This window comes from Anguilla rostrata, chromosome 8, assembly GCF_018555375.3.
Source record: "Anguilla rostrata isolate EN2019 chromosome 8, ASM1855537v3, whole genome shotgun sequence".
In the NCBI taxonomy this organism is placed as follows: domain Eukaryota; kingdom Metazoa; phylum Chordata; class Actinopteri; order Anguilliformes; family Anguillidae; genus Anguilla; species Anguilla rostrata.
This window is the reverse complement of record NC_057940.1, coordinates 53,133,782-53,156,144: the sequence shown is the minus strand read 5'-3', so window position 1 is coordinate 53,156,144 and position 22,363 is coordinate 53,133,782. Positions and strand designations below refer to the sequence as shown.

Below are 22,363 nucleotides of genomic sequence, written 5' to 3'. Positions count from 1 at the left end.
GCAGCCTTGTCTTTGGCTGTGTGAGTAAAACCAATTAACCAGAGATCCAAATAACTAGCACTTGGACCACTGCTGCACAGACTCAGTGGGGGGGCACATAACTGTATGAAAAATGTATTGCGTAGATGCAGAACACGTGATTTGTATTCTTAACCGCGAACAAGCTAGCCTCGACCCTTAACCCCTGATGAATATTCAGTTCAGTTTGGTTTCTATCCGTATGGCACTTTTAATAGAGACGCTGTCACAAAGGCACCCTACAGCAGCGGTGACCAACTCTGCTCCTGGAGATCTACCATCCTGCAGGTTTTCACTCCAACCCTAACAGAGCGCAAATCATTCAACAGCCAGAGATCTTGTTGAGCTACTAATTAGTAGAGTCAGGTGTGCCAAATTAGGGTTGAAATGAAAACCTGCAGGACGGTAGATCTCCAGGACCAGGGTTGGTTACCACTGCTCTACAGAGAAAAATCTTAATTGTTTTGGGTTTTTTTTTGTGGTTTTTTTGGGAGGGGTGGTGACACCCCCTTACTCACCCCTCTGAAGCTGCTCAGGGCCTGCAGGTAGACGGCGTAGCTGCGGGCGGGGTCGAGCGGCGCGTTCCAGAACCCGTTGTAGGTGCGGTTGTCGCCCACGGTGAAGGGCGCGGCCTCGGGCAGGCCGCCGGGCGTCAGCTCGGCCGCGTAGTAGTGGGCGGAGCCCCGGGCCCGGGCCTCGCCGTGGGACGCGGGCGCGGGGAAGCACTCGGGGGGCGGCGCCAGCTCCCGCCGCGCCCTCCGAGAGCCCTCCTCGTCCTCCACCACCACCTGGTACGCGCTGAATGGTAAATGGTAAATGGATGGCATTTATATAGCGCTTTTATCTATATATTTATATATCCAAAGCACTTCACAATTGATGCCTCTCATTCACACACACACTCACACGCCAACGGTGAAAGGCTGCCGTGCAAGGCGCCAATCAGCTCGTTGGGAGCAATTAGGGGTTAGTTGTCTTGCTCAGGGACACTTCGACACTCCCAAGGCGGGGGATCGAACTGGCAGCCATCTGACTGCCAGACAACCGCTCTTACCTCCTGAGCTATGCTACGCGTTTCCTGAGCACGAGGGCCTTTTTAAGGGGGGGGGGGGGTTCTGCAGGACGCTCGTCCATTCGTTCCATGCGCTCGCACCCCAACCCCCCAACCCGCCCCCCCTCCCCCTCCCGTACCCAAAATACGACTGTTCCATCGGGGGGTCCCCTTACCTGACCGGGGCTCCCCTGCCCTGTGCTGGGCGGAGCAGCACGGTGATGGTGCTCTCCGATTCGCCCAGAACGGAAGGGGCGTCGCCATAGTCAAAGCTGGGAGCTGTGGAGGGAGGGGGGGGGGTGGGGTAATAGAAGGCATTAGACCTCTCGTTTAGCACACCCGCTCATTTAATAGGCAGGAATCATTTTCCGCTCAAGGAACCGCTCAATATTCCGCCATTAAGTAAAAAGGGGCCCGAACACGGAGCTAAATTAAAAAGTCATCAAAGCAAACAGAAAAGACGCCCGTTTAGCGGGTTCAGAGCTGTGAGACACGTCCTCCGCGCCCGCGATAAGGGATCCGCCTCCCCCGGCAGCGATATCAACAGTCAATTAGTCAGAGAGAAAGATGGCAAACAGTTTCCACCGGGAATCAGCCGCTGATGTATTAAAACAGACTCCAGAATTACGGTCGGACGGCCCGGCCTCTATTAAAAACAGAAGAATGAAACCGTCAGCCGGATCAATAAGCAGACACACAGCCGCACGCACACAGAGGCGGGCTAAAACACACACACACACACAGACAGAAACACACACGCAAGGACGCGCTCGCACACACTCACAGACACACACGCAAGGATGCGCTCGCACACACTCACAGACACACACACGCAAGGACGCGCTCGCACACACTCACAGACACACACACGCAAGGATGCGCTTGCACACACTCACAGACACACACACACGCAAGGATGCGCTCGCACACACTCACAGACACACACGCGCAAGGACGTGCTCACACATACACACAAACACACACACACAAAGATGCGATCGCACACACTCACTGACACACACACACACAGAAACAAACACGTAAGGATGCGCCCGCACACACTCACAGACACACACACGTGCACTCGCATGCATACCAGCGCATATTAAGACGCACACGCAGCTAACGCGCACACGCTGCCTCTGGGTCTATTCAGGCGCAGAGCTAGCGTACACTAGCACAGGGAGGGGCAGCCTCTGGGTCTATTCAGGCACAGAGCTAGCGTACACTAGCACAGGGAGGGGCAGCCTCTGGGTCTATTCAGGCACAGAGCTAGCGTACACTAGCACAGGGAGGGGCAGCCTCTGGGTCTATTCAGGCACAGAGCTAGCGTACACTAGCGCGGGGGGGGCAGCCTCTGGGTCTATTCAGGCACAGAGCTAGCGTACACTAGCACAGGGAGGGGCAGCCTCTGGGTCTATTCAGGCACAGAGCTAGCGTACACTAGCACAGGGAGGGGCAGCCTCTGGGTCTATTCAGGCGCAGAGCTAGCGTACACTAGCACAGGGAGGGGCAGCCTCTGGGTCTATTCAGGCGCAGAGCTAGCGTACACTAGCACAGGGAGGGGCAGCCTCTGGGTCTATTCAGGTGCAGAGCTAGCGTACACTAGCACAGGGAGGGGCAGCCTCTGGGTCTATTCAGGCGCAGAGCTAGCGTACACTAGCACAGGGACGGGCAGCCTCTGGGTCTATTCAGGCGCAGAGCTAGCGTACACTAGCACAGGGAGGGGCAGCCTCTGGGTCTATTCAGGCGCAGAGCTAGCGTACACTAGCACAGGGAGGGGCAGCCTCTGGGTCTATTCAGGCGCAGAGCTAGCGTACACTAGCACAGGGACGGGCAGCCTCTGGGTCTATTCAGGCGCAGAGCTAGCGTACACTAGCACAGGGGGGGCAGCCTCTGGGTCTATTCAGGCACAGAGCTAGCGTACACTAGCACAGGGAGGGGCAGCCTCTGGGCCTATTCAGGCGCAGAGCTAGCGCTCGCTAGCGCTCGCTAGCGCACGGGGGCAGGAGCGGCGCTAATAAACGCCGCCGCGGCGTCTCTGCCGACAGCGGGGGCTCCGTGAGCGCCGTAACGAGACCCGGTCGCGGGGAAGAGCCGGGGCGTCCCGGGGAAGCGGTAAATAATCGGGACTTTGAGGTGGAGCGCTACATGAAGGGCCCCTCTGTGTCCGTGGCCTAATTACAGCCCCGGGGGACAGAGGGCTTCTGTCTGAGGGAAGGGAGGGGGGGGGGGGGGGGGGGGAGAGATAAGAGGCCCGCCTCAGCCGCTTAGGCGGCGGTAATTTCGCGAGTCCCTCCGCGTAAAGGCTTTTCCGCCAAGTAAACAGCGGCAGGCCGAGGAGAGCGCGCTAATGAAGGATGAAGCCTCCCCGCCGCGTAACCTTCAGCAACAAAACAAAAAACCACGGCAAAACCTCTCCAGGCTCGCCGGCTTCTATCCGAGCGGTGAAAATAAGATACGCGCCCGCGCCGGTACCGGGACTACCCAAATCAGCCGTGACCCGCCCCCCCATCCGTCTAGGCCAGTGGTTCTCAAACTCGGCCCTGGGGGACCCCTGTGTACGCCGGTTTTCATTCCAACCTCAACAGCAATCCCAGAATTTTATTTAACAAGCTGTTAATTTTTCGTAATTAGGTGCTTTCCATGTTTTAGAGCAGGGGTCCCCAGTCTTATCCAGAAAGGGCCGGTGTGGGTGCGCACACCTGATTCTACTGAGGTGCTTAGCAAAGACTGTAGTGGTTTTTCAGTAGAATCAGGTGTGTGTGCACCCACACAAATGAACAGCTTGTCAAAACTCGGGGATTGCAGTTGAGGTTGTAATGAAATCCAGCATCCCTGGTGCTCCCCCAGGACCGAGTTTTGAGGACCACCGATCAAGGCCGCGTGGGACGCACTCCGGAGCCCCGCCCACCCCTCGTGAGTCCCGCCCCCGTCCCCGCGCCCGTGACCTCACCGGAGATGTTGGTGGTGATCTCGGTGAGGGCGGTCAGGCCGAACCCCTTGGAGGTGCGGGCACGCACGGAGACCAGGTAGGTGGTGCCCGGCTGCAGGCTGGAGAACATGTGGTAGGTCTCGTTGCGTTGCTTAGCGACGGTGCGACGGGGCCCCGGAACGTTGACGGTGGGGTCCGACGACTCGATGCTCTGGTAGCTGATCTGCAGGTGAACAGAGGAGGGCGGGGGGGGGAGAAGAAGTCCTTCCGTATGCATGGGGAAAGTGTCCCGGACAAAATATCTGAATATCGCTGTCATTCTCTTGGAAGGGCAAGGTCCCTCTCTACGGCTGTCGTTTCTCCCTCAACCCAATTCAATTCAATTCAAAGTGCTTTATTGCATGCATGACAAGATACAACTTGTGTTGCCAAAGCACAGAAAAGAACATATAAAGAACATACACCATTGAACACATGAGCATACATACGTGGACATACAGTTTACAGACATATGGGCTTACTTTCGTTCTCTCTCTTTCTCTCTCGGCTCAATAACAGTTCAACAGCTATCTCTCTCTCGCTGTGGCAGGGGGCCAAACGTTTTTTTTTCGGGAAGATTTGTACGGCACCTTTTTTCTGCCCCAACAGGAATTTCATTTGCTGCTCGGGCTACAGACAGGTAGGGCCAGTTTTGGTTTATTATTCTGAATCTAATCCGGGAAAGAATTTCTTCGCGTTCTTTCATATTTACCGGGGAAGAGCAACCTGCAATCTCGACCCGCCGTTGATTGCGGCGTGAACGCAATCTTCCTTTCCCCGGCTAGCCAGGTCTGCTGGCGTCAGCCAATCTTTACGGCCAGACCAGGCACTCTGAGCCTATACCTCATCCGATGTTTTTTCCCACTTTGTAACTTTTTCACCGAGTCTACTATAGTGTGCTCCCCGGACTAAGCAATGGGCATTTCAGGGACTTGTAACAGGCATGAGGTCACCCTTTTTTTTAGGTGCCCCTGGAGTTCAATGGCTCTTTCTGAGTGATGAGGGAGGGATGCCGGCCTAATCATTTCCTGCAAGCCTCGTTTCGTGCTGCGGTTTTCACGATTTCTGCAGTAGCAATCCTCAGCGTCTTGCTTGGAAAGCAGACTCAACACGGCGCAATCAGTTCAGCTGCAGATTAGAACACGCCAGATTCCTAATTGGTAAATCTATTTGAATTAGCCTCTTAAATGTGTAGTACGCTTGCCCTGCTTGCTTGCTTGCTTGCTTGCTTGTTAGTTAGTTCACAGCCAGGTTGAAACTGCACGTGGAGCTAAACTAATCCCCAAGTACGTTTAATTTGCGCCGTATCCCATAATTTCCTGTTGCCGGGGTGAATCTGATCACTTCTACTTCCTGCAAAGGCCCAGGCCTCGCAGACCTCCCCAAGCGAATGTCTGAGTCCTACCGCAGCTGCCTGATTGGTAGGCAACTGAAGAGCCGCATTATCTACCATAGAGCGATTGCACTTCCTTATCAAATGAAGTGAGAACAGGGGTTTGCCGACTGTTCAGACGCTGTGGCCAATTCATTACAGAAAATGTTGGATTGTGTTGGGGTTCTCTCTCTCTCTCTGACTCACTCTCTTTATTCTCTCTGACTCACTCTCTTTATTCTCTCTGACTCACTCTCTTTCTCTCTCTCTCTCTCCATCTGTACAAGAAGAGGGAGATTTGACTCTTTCCGATGAGAACCTTTTTCGTTTTTTATGCATTATAAATCGATGCTTGTACTGGTGACAGTTAATATAGGCGTTTATCAAATTCAAATTGTCTCTCTCATGCTCACTTTCTCGCTCTTCCTCTCTCACTCCCTCTCTTTCCCCCCTCCCTTTTCTGTCTGTCTGTCTCTCTCTCTCTTCTTTACACATGAGCGCTCCATGAGGAGAACAGTGACAGGTTGAAGGAAAATGGATATCCGCACACTGGATTACAGCTCCCAATATTTTATTGACAAAAAAAGCATCATTGCCTGATGAAGACCCTGTTGGGTTTAAACGTTGCTTTGCTTTTTAGTCAATAAAGTATTGGGAGCTGTAATCCAGTGTGCGGATATCCATTTTCCTTCAATCTTCACGTGTACTTTTATCCTGCACCTGGCCAAATAACTGGTTGGATGCACACAGTTACTCTACTGTGCTAGGACAATGACAGGCCCATACATTCAGGGTAACTGCAAAGACAGCATTTTACCAACGTCCCAGGGCTATAAACCAGTGCCACGTGGCACCCGGGAGAGGGCAAACCTGGCCTGTGCCCAGGCGGCATGACCGATGCCAGGGTGCGTAGGCCCCGTTGTCTGCCGGCACTTTAATCAGCGAGCCTGTGGCCGAGGCTCGTCCATCACTACCAGAGAGACCCCGGGCTGGGACTCATTACAGGGAGGTTTACGGTGTGGCGGGGAGCGGGAAGGGGGTGGGGGCGAGAGTGAATGTGAGCTGTGATGAACCGGGGGTTGGGGGTGAGATGTGTACCTCATATTGGGTGATGACCCCATTGGGCTCCAGTGGCTCCTCCCACTTCAGAAAAATCATGTCATCCAGAGGAGTGAAGGTCAGTGACTCGGTGGCGATGCCGCCGGGAACTGTGGGGAAAAAAAAGAAGGGGAAATAAATAAACAAACAAACAAACAAACAAACAAATAAATAAATAAATAAATAAAAACCACAGGGATCGGCAGCTGTAGCCGGAGCAGCAGAGCTCCTCACAGAGTCTAACAGAATTACGCCCGCCGCGTTAGCGTTAGCATTAGGCTCCCCACCATTTAAACAGACGCGCTTAACCCAGAGCGACGTGCGCCGACTGCAGCGCTGCGTCGCATCCGTTCATGCAGCCGGATGCTAGCGCCGAGGCTACTGAGATCAAGCACCCCGCTCAGCAGTACGACGGCAACATCGCCGCAGCTGGGGGGGGGGGGTCTACCCCGAGGCCTTCGAGTCGCACGCTCAGTTCGCTAACCGTTACACCACACCGCCCCCCGGAAAAGGAGGATGTGGGGGGGGGGGGGGGAGTAGAGAAGAGGTAGCAAAGGGGTTTGGAAATTATTGGGTTCTTCACTTCAGGAAATAGAAACCGTCAATTTCTGTCGGGAGTTCACGGACCTGAAAGCTGGTTTCACCCGATAACAGAATCCTACTGGGCCAAAGGGTAACACATCTGTTCATCAGCCACACTGCCTGGAGACAGACCGCAGCACGAAGCGATTTAGGCACACGGCTAGGTTTCCCCTGCAAATTCCCACCTCCTACACCAGAAAGAAATCTTTCCTTTATATTTACAGCTTTTCTTGTTACATATATAATGAAACAATTCATCCTCAAATTAAACACAGGCCAACTCCACTTCAATGTTTTTCCGCGTTTCGCTTCAGAAAGACTAAAGGGAGAAAAAAATGAGTTTAAAGTATTAACGAGATGCTTGCGAAAAACGTATCCGTTAATGGCTCACGCGGCACATTTACCAAATAGTTGAAGGAAGATTTTAAAAATAGGACACGTTCGTGCAACACAACGTTGCCTAACCAGACCCAGGAGCATACCACTCACACAAGGATTGGAGGACTGAACAGCATAAACAATAATTGAGTGCCTTACACAGAGAATACATACATTTTTAGTAAGGGTGGGAGGTATCGGATGGAACTAATTCTGCATCCCCCTGTACTTTTATATCTCTAGAGTGAGGAGGCGTGGCAGCATTTCTCTAAAGGACGACTAAAGGGATTTCAATCAAAAGCCTCAGAGGTTTTATCACAACACGTTTAAACAGGTGTTACCAAAAAAAAAAACACGCACAGTAATCAGACTTTAAAAATTAATGTTTCATTCAAAGTGAATCGAACAGGAATGGCCAACTTCTATTTTGCCATTCCACTTTGGACAAAATTTGCAGCAACCGCCAGAATTATTTTTCGTTCAAGATCTACTTTTCACGCTCTTTACGAAAGATCTACACACCCGGCCTCGGAGGAGGCAGACCAGGGGCAAACGACAGAGAGAGCGAGAGAGAGCGTGTGTGTGTGTGTGTGTGAGTGAGAGAAAGATGAAAGAAAAGGCAATCGACGGGGTGCGGGGGGGGGGGCGGGGCGGTGAGCGGTAGAAAAAAAAGAGGGAGGAAGAATCAGGTACAAAAGGAGAAAAAAAACGGCAGAGCGAGAAGAAGAGAAGGAGGATGAGACCCGCAATTACTCGCTCCCTCTCCTTAACGAAGGGCAACCGAGCCCGCGAGAGCGTGACGCGCTCGTCGCCATGGCGATCCCGCCCCCACCGCTAACAAGCTAACAAGCGTGCCGGTGCCGGGGTGTGACAAGCCACTGGGGGCAGCGCAGAGGACTAGTGAAGCGGAGCGGTTTCATCAGGGCACTGCTGATCACTGCTGTTCACTGCTGTTCGCTGCTGTTCGCTGCTGATCGCTGCTGATCGCTGCTGTTCACTGCTGATCGCTGCTGTTCACTGCTGATCACAGCTGTTCGCTGCTGTTCACTGCTGATCACAGCTGATCACTGCTGATCACTGCTGATCACTGCTGTTCAACCCCCCGCCCACCCCCCCGCCCCGACTTTGCTCATTCTCTCAGCACGGGCATCAACACACATAAACCCTGCTGCCAGCAGTCATTGCGGACGGGAGTTGAGTCATGCTTAACCGATCGATATCATAATCAGGTTCTGCTGGTGTTGAGGTACTATTGATTCTTCGCCCTATCGATAGACGGTCCGTTATGACATTTGAGTCATGCGGTTAGAATGGATTCCTGTTTTTGATTGGTGCACTTATTTTCCCTTCATGTAACCAGGAAGACCCCACCGAGATGGCAATCACTTCGATAAAGGGTACGGAACATCTCCGCTTGAAGATCAACTAGCTGACAGAAGCAGCAAGGAGGTGAGGAGGATGTGCAGATTCTTCCTCTGACTGCAACACCAGGAGAATCCGCCCTTACCCTCACCACCTCCCACCTACTCAACCCCGCTTCTGATTCAGGCTGTGGGCCTTTCCTGCCCGGACTACCTCAACCATCCCTTCGCTGACCTTTCTTCCATCCAACCCGTAACAGCTCACACATGTAAAACCTCTGCACTGGTCTACTCGAGGAACGTTCATAAAGAAAGAGCACACAATTTAAGACACTAGCAACAAATAAATATGTGTAAAAATGCACACAATTTAAGACACCAGCAAAAGATAAATATGTAAATGTGCACACAATTTAAGACACTAGCAAGAGATAAATATGTATAAATGTGCACTCAATTTAAGACACTAGCAACAGATAAATATGCACACAATTTAAGACACTAGCAAGAGACAAATATGTATAAATGTGCACTCAATTTAAGACACTAGCAACAGATAAATATGCACACAATTTAAGACACTAGTAACAGATAAATATGTAAATAAATGTACAGAATTTAAGACAATACCCAAATAAATATGCATAAATATGCACATAATTTAAGACACTAGCAAGAGACAAACACGCATAAATGACATAACATTTTGGAATGTAAACAGTGGATCGCTTGCATGTTTTAAGCTACCATTTCCAGAAGGGTGGGGATCGGACTGCCGGATGCAAGCCCAGCAGGGGGCGCTAAAGCAGTGGCAGACAGAGACGAGGGGGAGGCGCTCGCTCGGTGGCCACTCACCGTCCTCCTCCGTCTGGAAGGTGACCTCCCGGCCCTCCTTCGTGCCCTCGGGGTTGGCGATGGTCAGGCGGACGTGGACGGCGCGGAAGGGCGGGAGGTCGAGCAGCGTGAAGCGGGAGGCGTTGTGCTCGACGCCCAGGCACTCGCGCACGGTGGCGTTGTTCCCGCCGCCGCCCCCTGCCGTCGAGTAGCGGTAGCACAGGGACACGGTGAAGGCGTGGCAGCGCGTCAGGTTGTAGCCCAGCGCCTCCCACTGCAGGGTCAGCTGGCGCGACTGGATCTCCGTGGCCGTCAGACCGCGAAGCGCCCTCACCGGCTCTGAGAGAGGGAGAGGGGGGGGAGGTAGAGAGAGAGGGAGGGGGAGAGGGAGGGGAAGAGAGAGAGAGGGGGAGAGAGGAGAGAGGGAGAGGGGAGAGAGGGAGAGGGAGGGGGAGGGGGAGGGAGGGAGAGGGGGGAAGGAGGGAGAGAGAGGGGGGAGAGAGAGACAGAGAGCAGGAGAGAGAGAGGGACAGAGAAATACATAGAGAGAGTAAGTGAGAACAAGAAAGCAGGAACGAGAGTGACAACATAATTTATTATATACAGTACATTGCCATTTTTTTCCTCCCAGCTCGGAATGCCCAGTAGCGTTGGAACGTCCATTCCATCCCTCTGACATCTTCCATCAACTAGGAACAGTGCAGACTGGAACGTGCATGTGTGTGCACCACCAGTGGCTGGGGGAAATGCGCGTGACCAATCACTGCAGAAGAAAACGCGTGTGACCAATCACTGCAGAAGAAAACGCGTGTGACCAATTACTGCAGAAGAAAACGCGTGTGACCAATCACTGCAGAAGAAAACGCGTGACCAATCACTGCAGAAGACAACGCGTGTGACCAATCACTGCAGAAGACAACGCGTGTGACCAATCACTGCAGAAGACAACGCGTGTGACCAATCACTGATAGCTGGGGGAAACACACATGACCAATCACTATAAGGGGAAACACACATGACCAATCACTGTAAGGGGAAACGCACATGACCAATCACTGCAAGGGGAAACACACATGACCAATCACTGTTGGCCGGGGGAAACGCACATGACCAATGAAAATGCGTTTCACTCTGCAGTTCCTTAGCTGGGCAGTCCCTGTGCTGGAGGACTACGCTGCGCGGACACAGCAGGCGGACGGACGGACGCAGGCAGCCTGTCAGACTGACGAGTGGCCGGGGCGATGAGATGGGGGAAGACACCGCTGACTCGGTCGCTGTGACGCCGCCCAGCGAGGCTGGTGCCCGCAGCTGTCTCTGGCACTGCCCGGATTAGACTCCGGGGCACGGGGCACGGGGCACGGGGCACGTCATCGAGCCGAGCCGCTAACACAACGGCATTAGCACAGCGACAGCCTGTCCGTCTCCGTCGTATTTATCCCCTGACCAAAATCCCTCTGATTCCTGTGAAAATACCCGAGACACTCTGGCTTCACGACTCTCAGGAGCGACGCTCGTGGGCAGTGATGGACACAGCGGCCGCCACTAGAGGGCGCCACAGGGGGCTACAGCGCCGGTCTGAGACCCTGCAGGTAAGGTAAGGTGTTCAACCGGCACCGAGCGCCACGCCACCCGTGGTGAGAGAGACTGACGCCAGGCCGCAGTGGCTGCTGGGAGAGGCTGAGGGTCTTCGCCGGTCCCGCCAGGACCCGTTTCCGGCCTCACTGTCCCGCCCGTTCGCCCGCCTCGCCTCGTCCACCCCCCCTCGCCCCCAAACTCTTCCGCGTCCCAGACCGGGCTGGCTGCAGAAAAGGCCAGAGCTGACCCAGTTAAATTCTCCGTCTTGGGCCGGTCCCGACTCCTGGCGTCACTCCAGCGGAACCACGCGAAGGCTCGCTTCTACGTCATCAAGACGGTCCGCGTCTGTTCCGCCCCCCACCCCCCCTTTCGGATTTAACCCCTTCACGCCGGGGCTCCTGGAGGACCCCCCACCACAGCAGGGTGCACTGGCTTAGGACGGGGGGACAACCCGTGACCGCAGAAAAAGCTGCATCTGACATTTCTCCCCAGTAGGAGGCGCACTGTGTGGGGTTAGCCAAGGACAGCCACACGGGTGACTGTCACAGCCAATCACTGAACCGCTCGGTGAATTTTTTTTTTTCCCCGATCGCTGCCAAGTATTCCACCCTCCAGCCTTTCAGCAGTGAGCGACACAGTGCAGAGGATGGCTTCGTGACAGCTGCACAGACCGCGGCTCCATTTCTCTCCGCCCCCCAACTCCCACAAACAAAAATATGTCATTAGAAAGAATGGAAAAATAATAGCGTGATACACAACAGGGAAAATATCTCTGGGGTGGGGAAAAAATGGGGTCTTATTACATAAAATTATAATTTACCACCGCATTTATTTTCCGTAATTGTATCAGACTAATGAAGCACGCGCCGCGTAGCGCGAATAATAATAGAATGCCCGCGTTGCTATGGCAACGGGGCCTCCGGAACATCCGGAGGATTTGCCGGCGCGGGGAAACTCCGAGCGAAGCGCCTGCACACGGGTCCCGGCTGCGGGGCGAACACACGGCAGGTAAAGGGGCGAGACTCTACGCACCGCTCCGAGCGACCGCTGACTCCTCTCCAGTATCCCGCTGTGTGTGAATGCCTGTGGGGCGGACAGAGCGTCTGCACCACTCTCTTAAATCAACGCAGCCTGCAGCAGGTTAGGAATGACAGTCCTGGATAACGTGGCCACCCTGTGTTATGCACTTTCTGGCGCATTCTCCCAACTAAACGTTTATTCTCCCCTTTATAACAACATCAAAATGCTCGGTCCCATCGCTGGTGTTACGGCTAAATCTTCCCCCCCACTGCCTCCACCAGCCTCGTTTAATCAGGACCCACGGACCCATCGCTGGTGTTACGGCTAAATCCTCCCCCACTGCCTCTACCAGCCTCGTTTAATCAGGACCCACGGACCCATCGCTGGTGTTACGGCTAAACCTTCCCCCACTGCCTCTACCAGCCCTGTTTAATCATGACCCACGGTCCCATTGCTGGTGTTACGGCTAAATCCTCCCCCACTGCCTCCACCAGCCTCGTTTAATCAGGACCCACGGTGCCATCGCTGGTGTTACGGCTAAGTCCTCACCCAGTGCCACAGCAGCTGAAAGGTAAATTTTTGATAAGCCGGGAAGGTTTCTCATTGTCAGTTCTCTCATCGACCGCTGCGCTCAAAAACGGACAAGGGAGCAGGACAGCAGCTGGACGCCCACGCGCTCCGCGTCCGGTGTGGTGATTGACAGGTCGAGCGCCCCCCACCCCCGCATCCGCACTTTGATTACGGCTAATCCCGGGTGAGACTCTCGCCCGACAGGACTCAGAAATTCATAAAGCAGCCTGGCCGCGAACAATCAATCAATCAGTCAATCAATTCGGGGGAGCTCGGTGGCGGTGTCTCCTCGCGCGGGCAGCGGCTAGCCGCCAGCTTGCCGGGGCCGCCCTGAGCCAGGCGCCGGCCGCACCGGACGGAACCTGCTGGAATGTTGGCAGGGCGGTGGCCCCCCGGGTGCCAGCCAACCCCCCCGCCGCTCCGAATTCAGCAAGACGAGCGCATCAATCACCGACCAGCAAAGAGAAACCGGACCGAGCCAGAGCCAGCTCCACACCGCCAACGCTTCCATCCGACACTCCTGCACTGTGACAGCATCATGTGTTCATGACCGGCACAGTTCCTAATGTCATTTTTAATATTTTAAGACACACTAAACGTGCATCGATTTTGCTTGCAAATTCCCCATCAAACATCAAACCGCGCATTAAATATGAGTCACTGCTTCACTCTATCACGTATAGGGTGAGTACTGTATGTGTGTATATGCACCAACATGTGTAAATGTGTTAATCGGTAACCATAGCGACAAAGGAAATGGTGAAAATAAAGAGTCAAGGACAAGGCTGCCCAACCCTGTTCCTAGAGATCTACCATCCTGTAGGCTTTCACTCCAACCCTAACAAAGCACACCTCACTCAACATCTACAGCAGGGCTACCCAACCCTGTTCCTGGAAATCTACCATCCTGTAGGTTTACACTCCAACCCTAACAAAGTACACCTCACTCAACAGCTAGAGCAGGGCTACCCAACCCTGTTCCTGAAATCACCATCCTGTAGGTTTACACTCCAACCTAACAAAGTACACCTCTCTCAACAGCTAGAGCAGGGCTACCCAACCCTGTTCCTGGAAATCTACCATCCTGTAGGTTTACACTCCAACCCTAACAAAGTACACCTCACTCAACAGCTAGAGCAGGGCTACCCAACCCTGTTCCTGGAAATCTACCATCCTGTAGGTTTACACTCCAACCCTAACAAAGTACACCTCACTCAACAGCTAGAGCAGGGCTGCCCAACCCTGTTCCTAGAGATCTACCATCCTGTAGGCTTTCACTCCAGCTCTAACAAAGCATTAATTTACATTACATTTATTTAGTGGACGCTTTCATCCAAAGCGATGTATCAAGGTCTTTGTTACAACTGCAGGTTTTGTAGTTGTTCCAGTCACCTTGATATGCATTTTTAACACCTCATTCAATAGTTAGAGATCTCCGCGAGGTAGGTCTCCAGGAACAGGGTGGGACAGGCCCTTGAGCTGCTAATTAATAGAATCCGGTGTGCCAGATCAGGGTTGAAATGATAGCCCACAGGCTGGTGTAGAATAACCGAACGGCCTGTTCTCCTCCTCCCACGTTCCCCACGGAGTTACCTGTGGTTCTGGGTTCCGGGTTCCGGGTTCTGGGTTACTCACCGGCGCACTTGGTGCGGCTCACCAGCGGGGGCCCGGGGGGCCCGGTGCCCCCCTCCCCCGGGCGCGTGAGCAGGACGCTGACGTGGTACTCGGTGTCCGGGTCCAGGTGCCACACCTTGTAGGTGAGGGCGTTGACGCCGTGCAGCTCGGACCAGGGCGAGCGGCTGGCCCGGTACTCTATCTCCCGCCGGATCACCGGCCCGTCCCCCACGATGGAGTTGGTGTTGAGCTGGAGGATCAGGTAGGTGGGCCCCGCCCTCAGGAGCTGCGGGGGCGCGATGGGGGAGGGCGGAACTGCGACGGAGACAGAGTCGAGAGGCGGAGTCAGACGCCGAGGGGCGGAGCATAGATTCCGCCGACACGCCGCGAAAAAAAAAACCCAGCGACTCGTTACAGCAGCGATTCACAACCCCCTTGCCTGGAGACCCACCATCCCGCTGGTTTTCACTTCAACCCTAATTTGGCGCACCTGACTCTATTTATTCACAGCTCAGCGAGATCTGTAGCTGTTGAATGAGGTGTTGCTTTGTTAGGGTTGTTAGAGAGAAAAACCGACAGGGGGGTAGATCTCCAGGAACAGGACAGAGAATCACTGTATCACAGTGAGAGTAGTGTGTGCTGTTAACAGAAATAAACAACATAAGGACACTCAGGGACAGGAAATCACTGTATCACAGTGAGAGGAGAGTGTGCTGTTAACAGAAATAAACAACATAAGGACACTCAGGGACAGGAAATCACTGTATCACAGTGAGAGGAGAGTGTGCTGTTAACAGAAATAAACAACATAAGGATACTCAGGGACAGGAAATCACTGTATCACAGTGAGAGTAGTGTGTGCTGTTAACAGAAATAAACAACATAAGGACACTCAGGGACAGGAAATCACTGTATCACAGTGAGAGGAGAGTGTGCTGTTAACAGAAATAAACAACATAAGGACACTCAGGGACAGGAAATCACTGTATCACAGTGAGAGGAGAGTGTGCTGTTAACAGAAATAAACAACATAAGGACACTCAGGGACAGGAAATCACTGTATCACAGTGAGAGGAGAGTTTGCTGTTAACAGAAATAAACAACATAAAGACACTCAGGGACAGGAAATCACTGTATCACAGTGAGAGGAGAGTTTGCTGTTAACAGAAATAAACAACATAAGGACACTCAGGGACAGGAAATCACTGTATCACAGTGAGAGTAGTGTGTGCTGTTAACAGAAATAAACAACATAAGGACACTCAGGGACAGGGTCTCGACGTTTGGGAGCGGAGGAAAGAGGAGAGGTGTTTCCCGCGGCTAATCCGTCGCTAATCCACCGCTAATCCCCTCCCTCCCGCAGGTACTACCGCCACGGCCGCAGGCCCCCCCCCCCTTCCTCCTGCCCCTGAGGACGCATGGCGGTGGCGGTGGCGGCGGCAGGCGGGTCGGCGGCGTTGGCGGACGCGCGGGCGTTTCCCGCCCCTACACCGCGCGTGGGCAGACCGCGCCGCGCGGGTTTCTACGGTACCGGGAAAAGGAAACAGACGTCTTTTAACATTAAAAGCGCGCTGAAAACACGTTCTCTTTCATTTTAATGACACATTTCTGTTTTCCTCATTCGCAGGCGGGCCATACGCAGGGCCCAGACCGCGAAGACGGCCGTGAGTCACATGACGTACGGTAGAGCCGGGTCCCAGTCAGGGGGCTGCAGCGAGATCGGGACTGTGTCCAGCTGCGTGATTGGTGCAGTCCCAGTGCGCCCCCCCCCCACCACACCCCCCAACCCCCCACAGCCTTCGTAATCTGGGCTGACATGCATCGGCACGTCGCCATGGAGAGGTGACATAAACATTCTGAGCAGAGAACAGGAAGCTCCAGTCCACGCTTCGCGCTGTTTTTAGCTCTACGCCTCCTCCTCCTTGGACACGAGTCCCCCACGCGAGATGGGGGGGCAGTGGGGGAGGGGGTCGCCTTGAGCAGGGTGTCACTCTGCTCCGGATGCAGAATGAAGCATGTGCGTGAGTGTGTGTGTGTGTGTGTGTTTGTGTTTGGTGTGTGTGGTTACGTGTGTGTGGTGCGTGCATGCGTGCATGTGTGTGGTGTTTGGTGTGCGTGTGAGTGCGTGTGTGTGGTTGTGTGTGGTGTTTGGTGTGTGTGTGGTGTTTGGTAAGTGTGTGTGTCTGTGTGTGGTGTTTGGTGTGTGTGTGGGTTGTCTGTGTGTGTGGTGTTTGGTGTGTGTGTGGTTGTGTGTATGTGTGTGGTGTTTGGTGTGTGTCTGTGTGCGGTGCAGGGCAGGCTCTCACCTCTGACGATGAGCTCAGCGAAGTTGGAGACGGCGGCCCCGCGGGCTGACGGGGTGACGCAGCGGTACAGGTCCCTCCCGCCGCTCTGCGCCGCCGCTAGCTGAACGCTCGCCACCACGCGGCGGAAACTGAGCCGCTTCACTGAGGCGGCCGGAGTCACCGCCCCGCTGTGCCTCTGCAACAGAGAGCTGGGGTTAGAGCTACAATTAGGCTAAGGCTGGGGCTAAGGTTAGGCATGTCGTGGTTAGGGTTAGGGCTACAGTTAGGCTAAGGCTAGCTAAGCTAGCCTGTAGTGTTAGGGTTAGGGCTACATGTAGGCTAAGGCTGGGGCTAAGGCTAGGCCTGTAGTGGTTAGGGTTAGGGCTACAGTTAGGCTAAGGCTAGGGCTAAGGTTAGGCCTGTAGTGGTTAGGGTTAGGGCTACAGTTAGGCTAAGGCTAGGGCTAAGGTTAGGCCTGTAGTGGTTAGGGTTAGGGCTACAGTTAGGCTAAGGCTAGGGCTAAGGTTAGGCCTGTAGTGGTTAGGGTTAGGGCTACAGTTAGGCTAAGGCTAGGGCTAAGGCTAGGCCTGTAGTGGTTAGGGTTAGGGCTACAATTAGGCTAAGGCTAGGGCTAAGGTTAGGCCTGTAGTGGCTAGGGTTAGAGGTTAGAGGTTAGAGGTTACGGAATGAATGTAGTCAATGGGAAGTCCTCACAAGTATAGGGGACTGTGTGTGTGTGTGCATGGGTGTGTCTGTGTGTGTGTGTGTGTGTGTGTGCGTGTGTGTGCCTGGGTCTGTGTGTGTGTGTGTGTGTGTGGGTGTGCCTGTGTGCGTGTCTGTGTGCGTGTGTGTGTGTGTGTGTGTGTGAGTGTGTGCGTGTGTGAGTGCGTATGTGTGAAAACATCTGTCTGGTATGGTACAGTACAATCTTTAAACTGTGTCCTGTGTCTGGTAATAAACTAATCTCTCATCCATAAACTGATCTCTATAATTTTAAACTTCTCCAAAGTGCGGTTAAGATAAAATCCCACAGAAAACAAACAGATGGGTTTCAGGAAACAGGAAGCAAGGTGAGACAAAGGAGAGCAGGGAAATGATGTTAATTAAAAGGAGAATGTGAAAACAGACTGCTTTGGCTCATTAAGACAGGGACCACAACAACAAAGGAGTACCCTGGAGAGAGAAGGTGTCTCAGACACGATTATAAATATCTCAGAAAAATCGAAACCTGGTTTTTGAACGCACAAAGAATTTTTTTTTTCCAATTTGAGATGTTTTCTCCCTTGTCATTAATCAACCTGGAACAGCTGATCTAAGACTGTGTTTACACTCGGTTGTAAAATGCGTCTTGGGCGATCGGATCACGTGGACAGCGCTAAATACAAGTGTAAACGACCACCGATCACTCAAACCACTTGCCGAGGGGGTCTGGGATTCATTTGACCACGTATCTTTTGTAGTGTAAGCGCTAATGCGTCCTGATGCGTCCCCGACAAGGAAGTAACAGGAAAATACGTCATCAGTGCAGGACGTGGTGGTTGTTTTGCAAGTCGCAGATGACTTTGTCCTGCCAATCTCAACAGCTGGAACAGCCCGTGCACGTATATTACTCCTTGAAACATTTTTGTTTTCTTAGCCAGCCCGTGCGGAACGAATCTGGCGCTTGTCTGGCGACCTTCTGGCGGAAGTGACGTAGGCAGTAACGAAATCTGTACACAAGTGGTCAGCTGGACGCCTTGGAGACGTACGACAGACACAGGTGTGAACGGCGATGCGTCTCGGCTGTCCACTTGTGTTCGGATCACCGAAACGCATCTTAAAACCAAGAGTAAACAGGGCCGTACTCAAGCTGGACCCCCGTTGATAATTTGTGGGACCACAGACGAGTTATAAGGTCTCCTCTGGAGCCACTCATTTTATGTGCCACCGCGGGCGTTGACCGAAATTCTCCACGTGCGCCAAATTGTTCCCCTGTGGGCATATCGGCACCGGTCTAGATTGAACACCAAACCACGGGGCTCACACTGCACACTGAAACAGTGCCTTATCGGGATGACCAACCCAGCAGCCAAAAGAAAAAAAAAATGCTTTTTGAAATAAGAGGAAATAGCACATAGATCACCATGTGTCACACACTAACACGAGTCACAGGTTTGCATATGCCACTGGTTTTTTTTTTTCTCTGGCTCAAAATAGGACTTAGGTGGTGACTTCGCTTGACAGAGACTGCGGTCCATCTGGCTTTGCCGCCACTGGCAACTCGAGGCGCTGTCTCCCTACGTGCCTCTGTGTGTGTGTGTGAGTGTGTGTGTGCAGTGCGTGTGTGTGTGTGTGTGTGGCTACATTAAAGATCTGTATAGTCTTCAAGAGACCACCACAATACATTAAGCTATAAAAAAAAAAAAGAAATGTGGCAACAAAAAAAAACAAGACCAGGTCAAAACCTAGTATATAGCTGGACAGGGCGACCAATGGTGTAACTTCATAACTCAGCCGACCAATGGTGTAACTTCATCACTCACTCAGTCACTCAGTCACAGACATTCGCGTTTGTAGGGCTGGCCCCACTGTTGCAGTCTAGCCAAAAATTGAAATATTTTTTATTCTTACACACTGTAAGCACTAGAATTGGGGTGGAAATATAGCCTATACTGAAGGATTACCACCTTGTAAGGGGTCATTCTATGAGAGTAGTGATATTTGGTATTGCAATATGTCTTTGTCACACACCAGCTTAACACCCCTGGGAGGGAGATGCGGAAGTTTCGGGGAAAAACATTGGTAGTTGCCACGCGGAGAGAGAAAGAGAGAGAAAGAGCGCACCCCCACCAACATCTAATCAAATAAACAAACGTCTTCACCCTTCCCACTCGCGGGTTCCGGGCAAAAACAATAAACTAAAAAAACAAGCTAAAACAAGATAGACAAAAGAACGAAAAACAACAGAACTGAAATGAAACTAAAAAACAAAACTCACACTCTCGGTGTGTGCTCCCGGTCTCGGCCCCGAGCCGTGGAGAGCAGCACACCTTTCAGCGCACCTGGGCTGATTAGCTAACCTAACCCAGGTGCGTGTGCTCTGTCCACCGGCCGGCACAGCCGTGACCAAACCCGCTTCTTCGGCGGACCGAACGCCACCGTCTTTAAATGCATGTCATTTTTGTGACTCAACACTTGGGGGTACAAAAGCAACCTTTTTAACTTAAGGAACCCACACAAACTCCACCTTAATATATAAAAATAATTTTATACATTCACTCAAGAATGCTTGCGCCATACTTTTTGTCACTGGTGTTACTCATAGGCCTGCCTTCTGATCTTCTTCATTGCCAAACGGATTATCGCATCATTTTGGCAATTGCATAGAATTGCCAAATCCCGAACCAGTTCCCATTCATTCCACGGTTAAGAGATCACATACTTATAAAGCAGCATCACGTATTTCAGACATTTTGATGGAATTTTGTCCAATAATAATGATCTATAAATATGCGTTAAAAGTCAGCAGATGTCTCATAAATACACCGTCCTACGAAGACGCAAAACTGCCAAAATTTCCGAAGGTAGGCGGGTTGCTGTGGAAAACCACGGTCGTTTGCAGACTGTTGGCACACTGTCTCATGTCTTTATGCAATTAAACGGTTCTACTGAAGTTAATCCAGCACGTCTAAGGTTGTAAGTGAACTTTAAATCAGTCAAAACTTCAAAAACTTGAAATGAAGTATCGTTTGTGACCAAATTGTACCAATAAATGTGCATGGACCATTTCTAATTGCTTTATGGGTGTTATTATTATTAGTAGTATTTTATTTTATTTTTTGCATGATTTCTCCTATAGATGGCAGTCGGTCGGTCGTTCCACCCTGTAGCAGCCACAGTTTTCGCCCCAGGAGGCTTAAATTTGGCATGGACGTTGGTCATGACCGAAGGTAGAGCTGAGTAACTCTCAAGGCCGATTGACCAAGAGGGGGCGTGGCGATGGGCGTGGCCTACCACAAAAAGATGCATAACTCCCGAATGGATTCACAGATTCGCACAAGATTTTTGTGGAAAAGTTGGTCATGAGCCAAAGAAGAGGTCACGTGTTTGTGTGAGTGTGTGTGCGTGGATGCGTGCACGCATGGATGCATGCGCACGTGCGGTCACAGCTATTGGGGATTTGCGCTTGTATTTTCCATCTCTCAGTACAGAAGACATCACAGATACAGTTTTCAGTCTTAAAGGTTAAAACCCAATTAGCATGGACACTCTAGAGTGACGAAGGAGGAAAGGGGGGGGGGAGGTGGGCTGTGGGTGAGAAGGGATTATTACAGTACTTTGAAAGCACCACATATTTTCCCCTGCCATTAAAAATGTTTTAAAGTATGGATTATTGTGATTTTTGAACTTGCGCGTGCAGTGACAAACATTCATTGAAGATTCTGTGCATAAAACAGATGTAAAAAATCCTCTTCACTAAATGTATAAATGCGATCCTTGACTAAAAAAAAAAAAAAAAGGTATGAGCTGCCAAGCGCAGCCATTTCATCTACGAGCTACCTTTTCCAGCAACTGCCAGTTCAAAAGACACTTAGATGTGGGACCATCAAGGGCAAAAGGAAGACTTTGTTAGCTTTCGCTAATGTATTCCTCACCTACTGAGGGAGTCGCAAAAAAAACTACTCCTACTTTGTAAACAAAAATATGGGGACAGCCTGTCGGGAAAGTAAAATGCTGCCATCGATTCTCTTAAAGTAAAAGAAAAGGTATCCAATGCCATCGGCCTTTGGTCAGTTGTTTGGATTCACTCTAGATGACGCCAAGTCATTTATGTCCAACAGACCGCTCCCATGCACAAAAGAATCTATACAGTGCCGTAAGCACACTATATCTCAGGTAGGTACTTAAAATGCATTTCACTCCACCTTCCAGAAGTAAACTTCGATCACAGTTTAAAATATTTGGTCTACAAACTTTAGAAGTAGTTCATGGATGGCATATTTAGAGTATCGTTCTAGGATGTACTTTAAAAATGGGCAAATTTTGTCGCATAAAGGACTTAAAAATATACCTAAAAAAGAAACAGAAATATACTTCAAAAAATACATTTTTATGAACGACTTCTTCGTAAGTGGCTGCTCTACCCATTTCACTTTCAAAATCAAAATCAGCCTGGCTCAGCCGTCATCCTGTACCACCACGTTGCAAACCCCACATCCCTACCCCACCAGATTTAAGCCACGCCTCCACCCCGCGACCCCGCCAAAGCCCTGAGCCAGGCCTCCGGAGGCCGTGGCGAACCGCGAACTGACCTCCAGCAGGAACTCCTCCATCTCGGACGCTCGGCCGGTGGCGACGCACTGGAAGGTGGCGTTCTGCCCAGTGTTCACCTCCACCTCCCCCAGGCGAGAGAAGTGCGGCACCTTGTCTGCGGGGGACAAACGGAGAACAGGTCACAGAGGTCGCGTCGAAGACCGCGGCAAAGGTACGCGGGCGCTCACGCCGTGAGGCGTGCGTTCAAAATGACGAACGTTCGCGGTGAACTATGTTTCGCGGCCGTCGGTTACCGTCGGACGATTTTAAACGAACATTCCGTTTGGTTCGCAACCAGCGCATTTTAAATAAAAATGGACGCGACTAAACGGAAAAAAG

At 52.1% G+C, this 22,363-nt stretch overlaps 1 protein-coding gene across 3 annotated transcripts in view; it reads right to left on the bottom strand.

Moving 5' to 3' along the window:
• Positions 1-22,133, bottom strand: part of LOC135262043 (receptor-type tyrosine-protein phosphatase U-like) — a 60,415-nt gene extending 38,282 nt beyond the window's left edge. For all 3 annotated transcript variants that reach the window (XM_064348828.1, XM_064348829.1, XM_064348830.1), the window contains exons 1-8: positions 22,024-22,133; positions 16,754-16,928; positions 14,469-14,762; positions 9,690-10,007; positions 6,514-6,623; positions 4,026-4,227; positions 1,246-1,348; positions 537-816 (exon numbers count right to left, since the gene is read on the bottom strand). In XM_064348828.1, the coding sequence (XP_064204898.1) occupies positions 537-816; positions 1,246-1,348; positions 4,026-4,227; positions 6,514-6,623; positions 9,690-10,007; positions 14,469-14,762; positions 16,754-16,928; positions 22,024-22,044 (1,503 nt within the window). In that variant the 5' untranslated portion in view covers positions 22,045-22,133. The remainder of the gene's footprint in view (positions 1-536; positions 817-1,245; positions 1,349-4,025; positions 4,228-6,513; positions 6,624-9,689; positions 10,008-14,468; positions 14,763-16,753; positions 16,929-22,023) is intronic.
• Between the last annotated feature and the right edge of the window lie 230 nt (positions 22,134-22,363).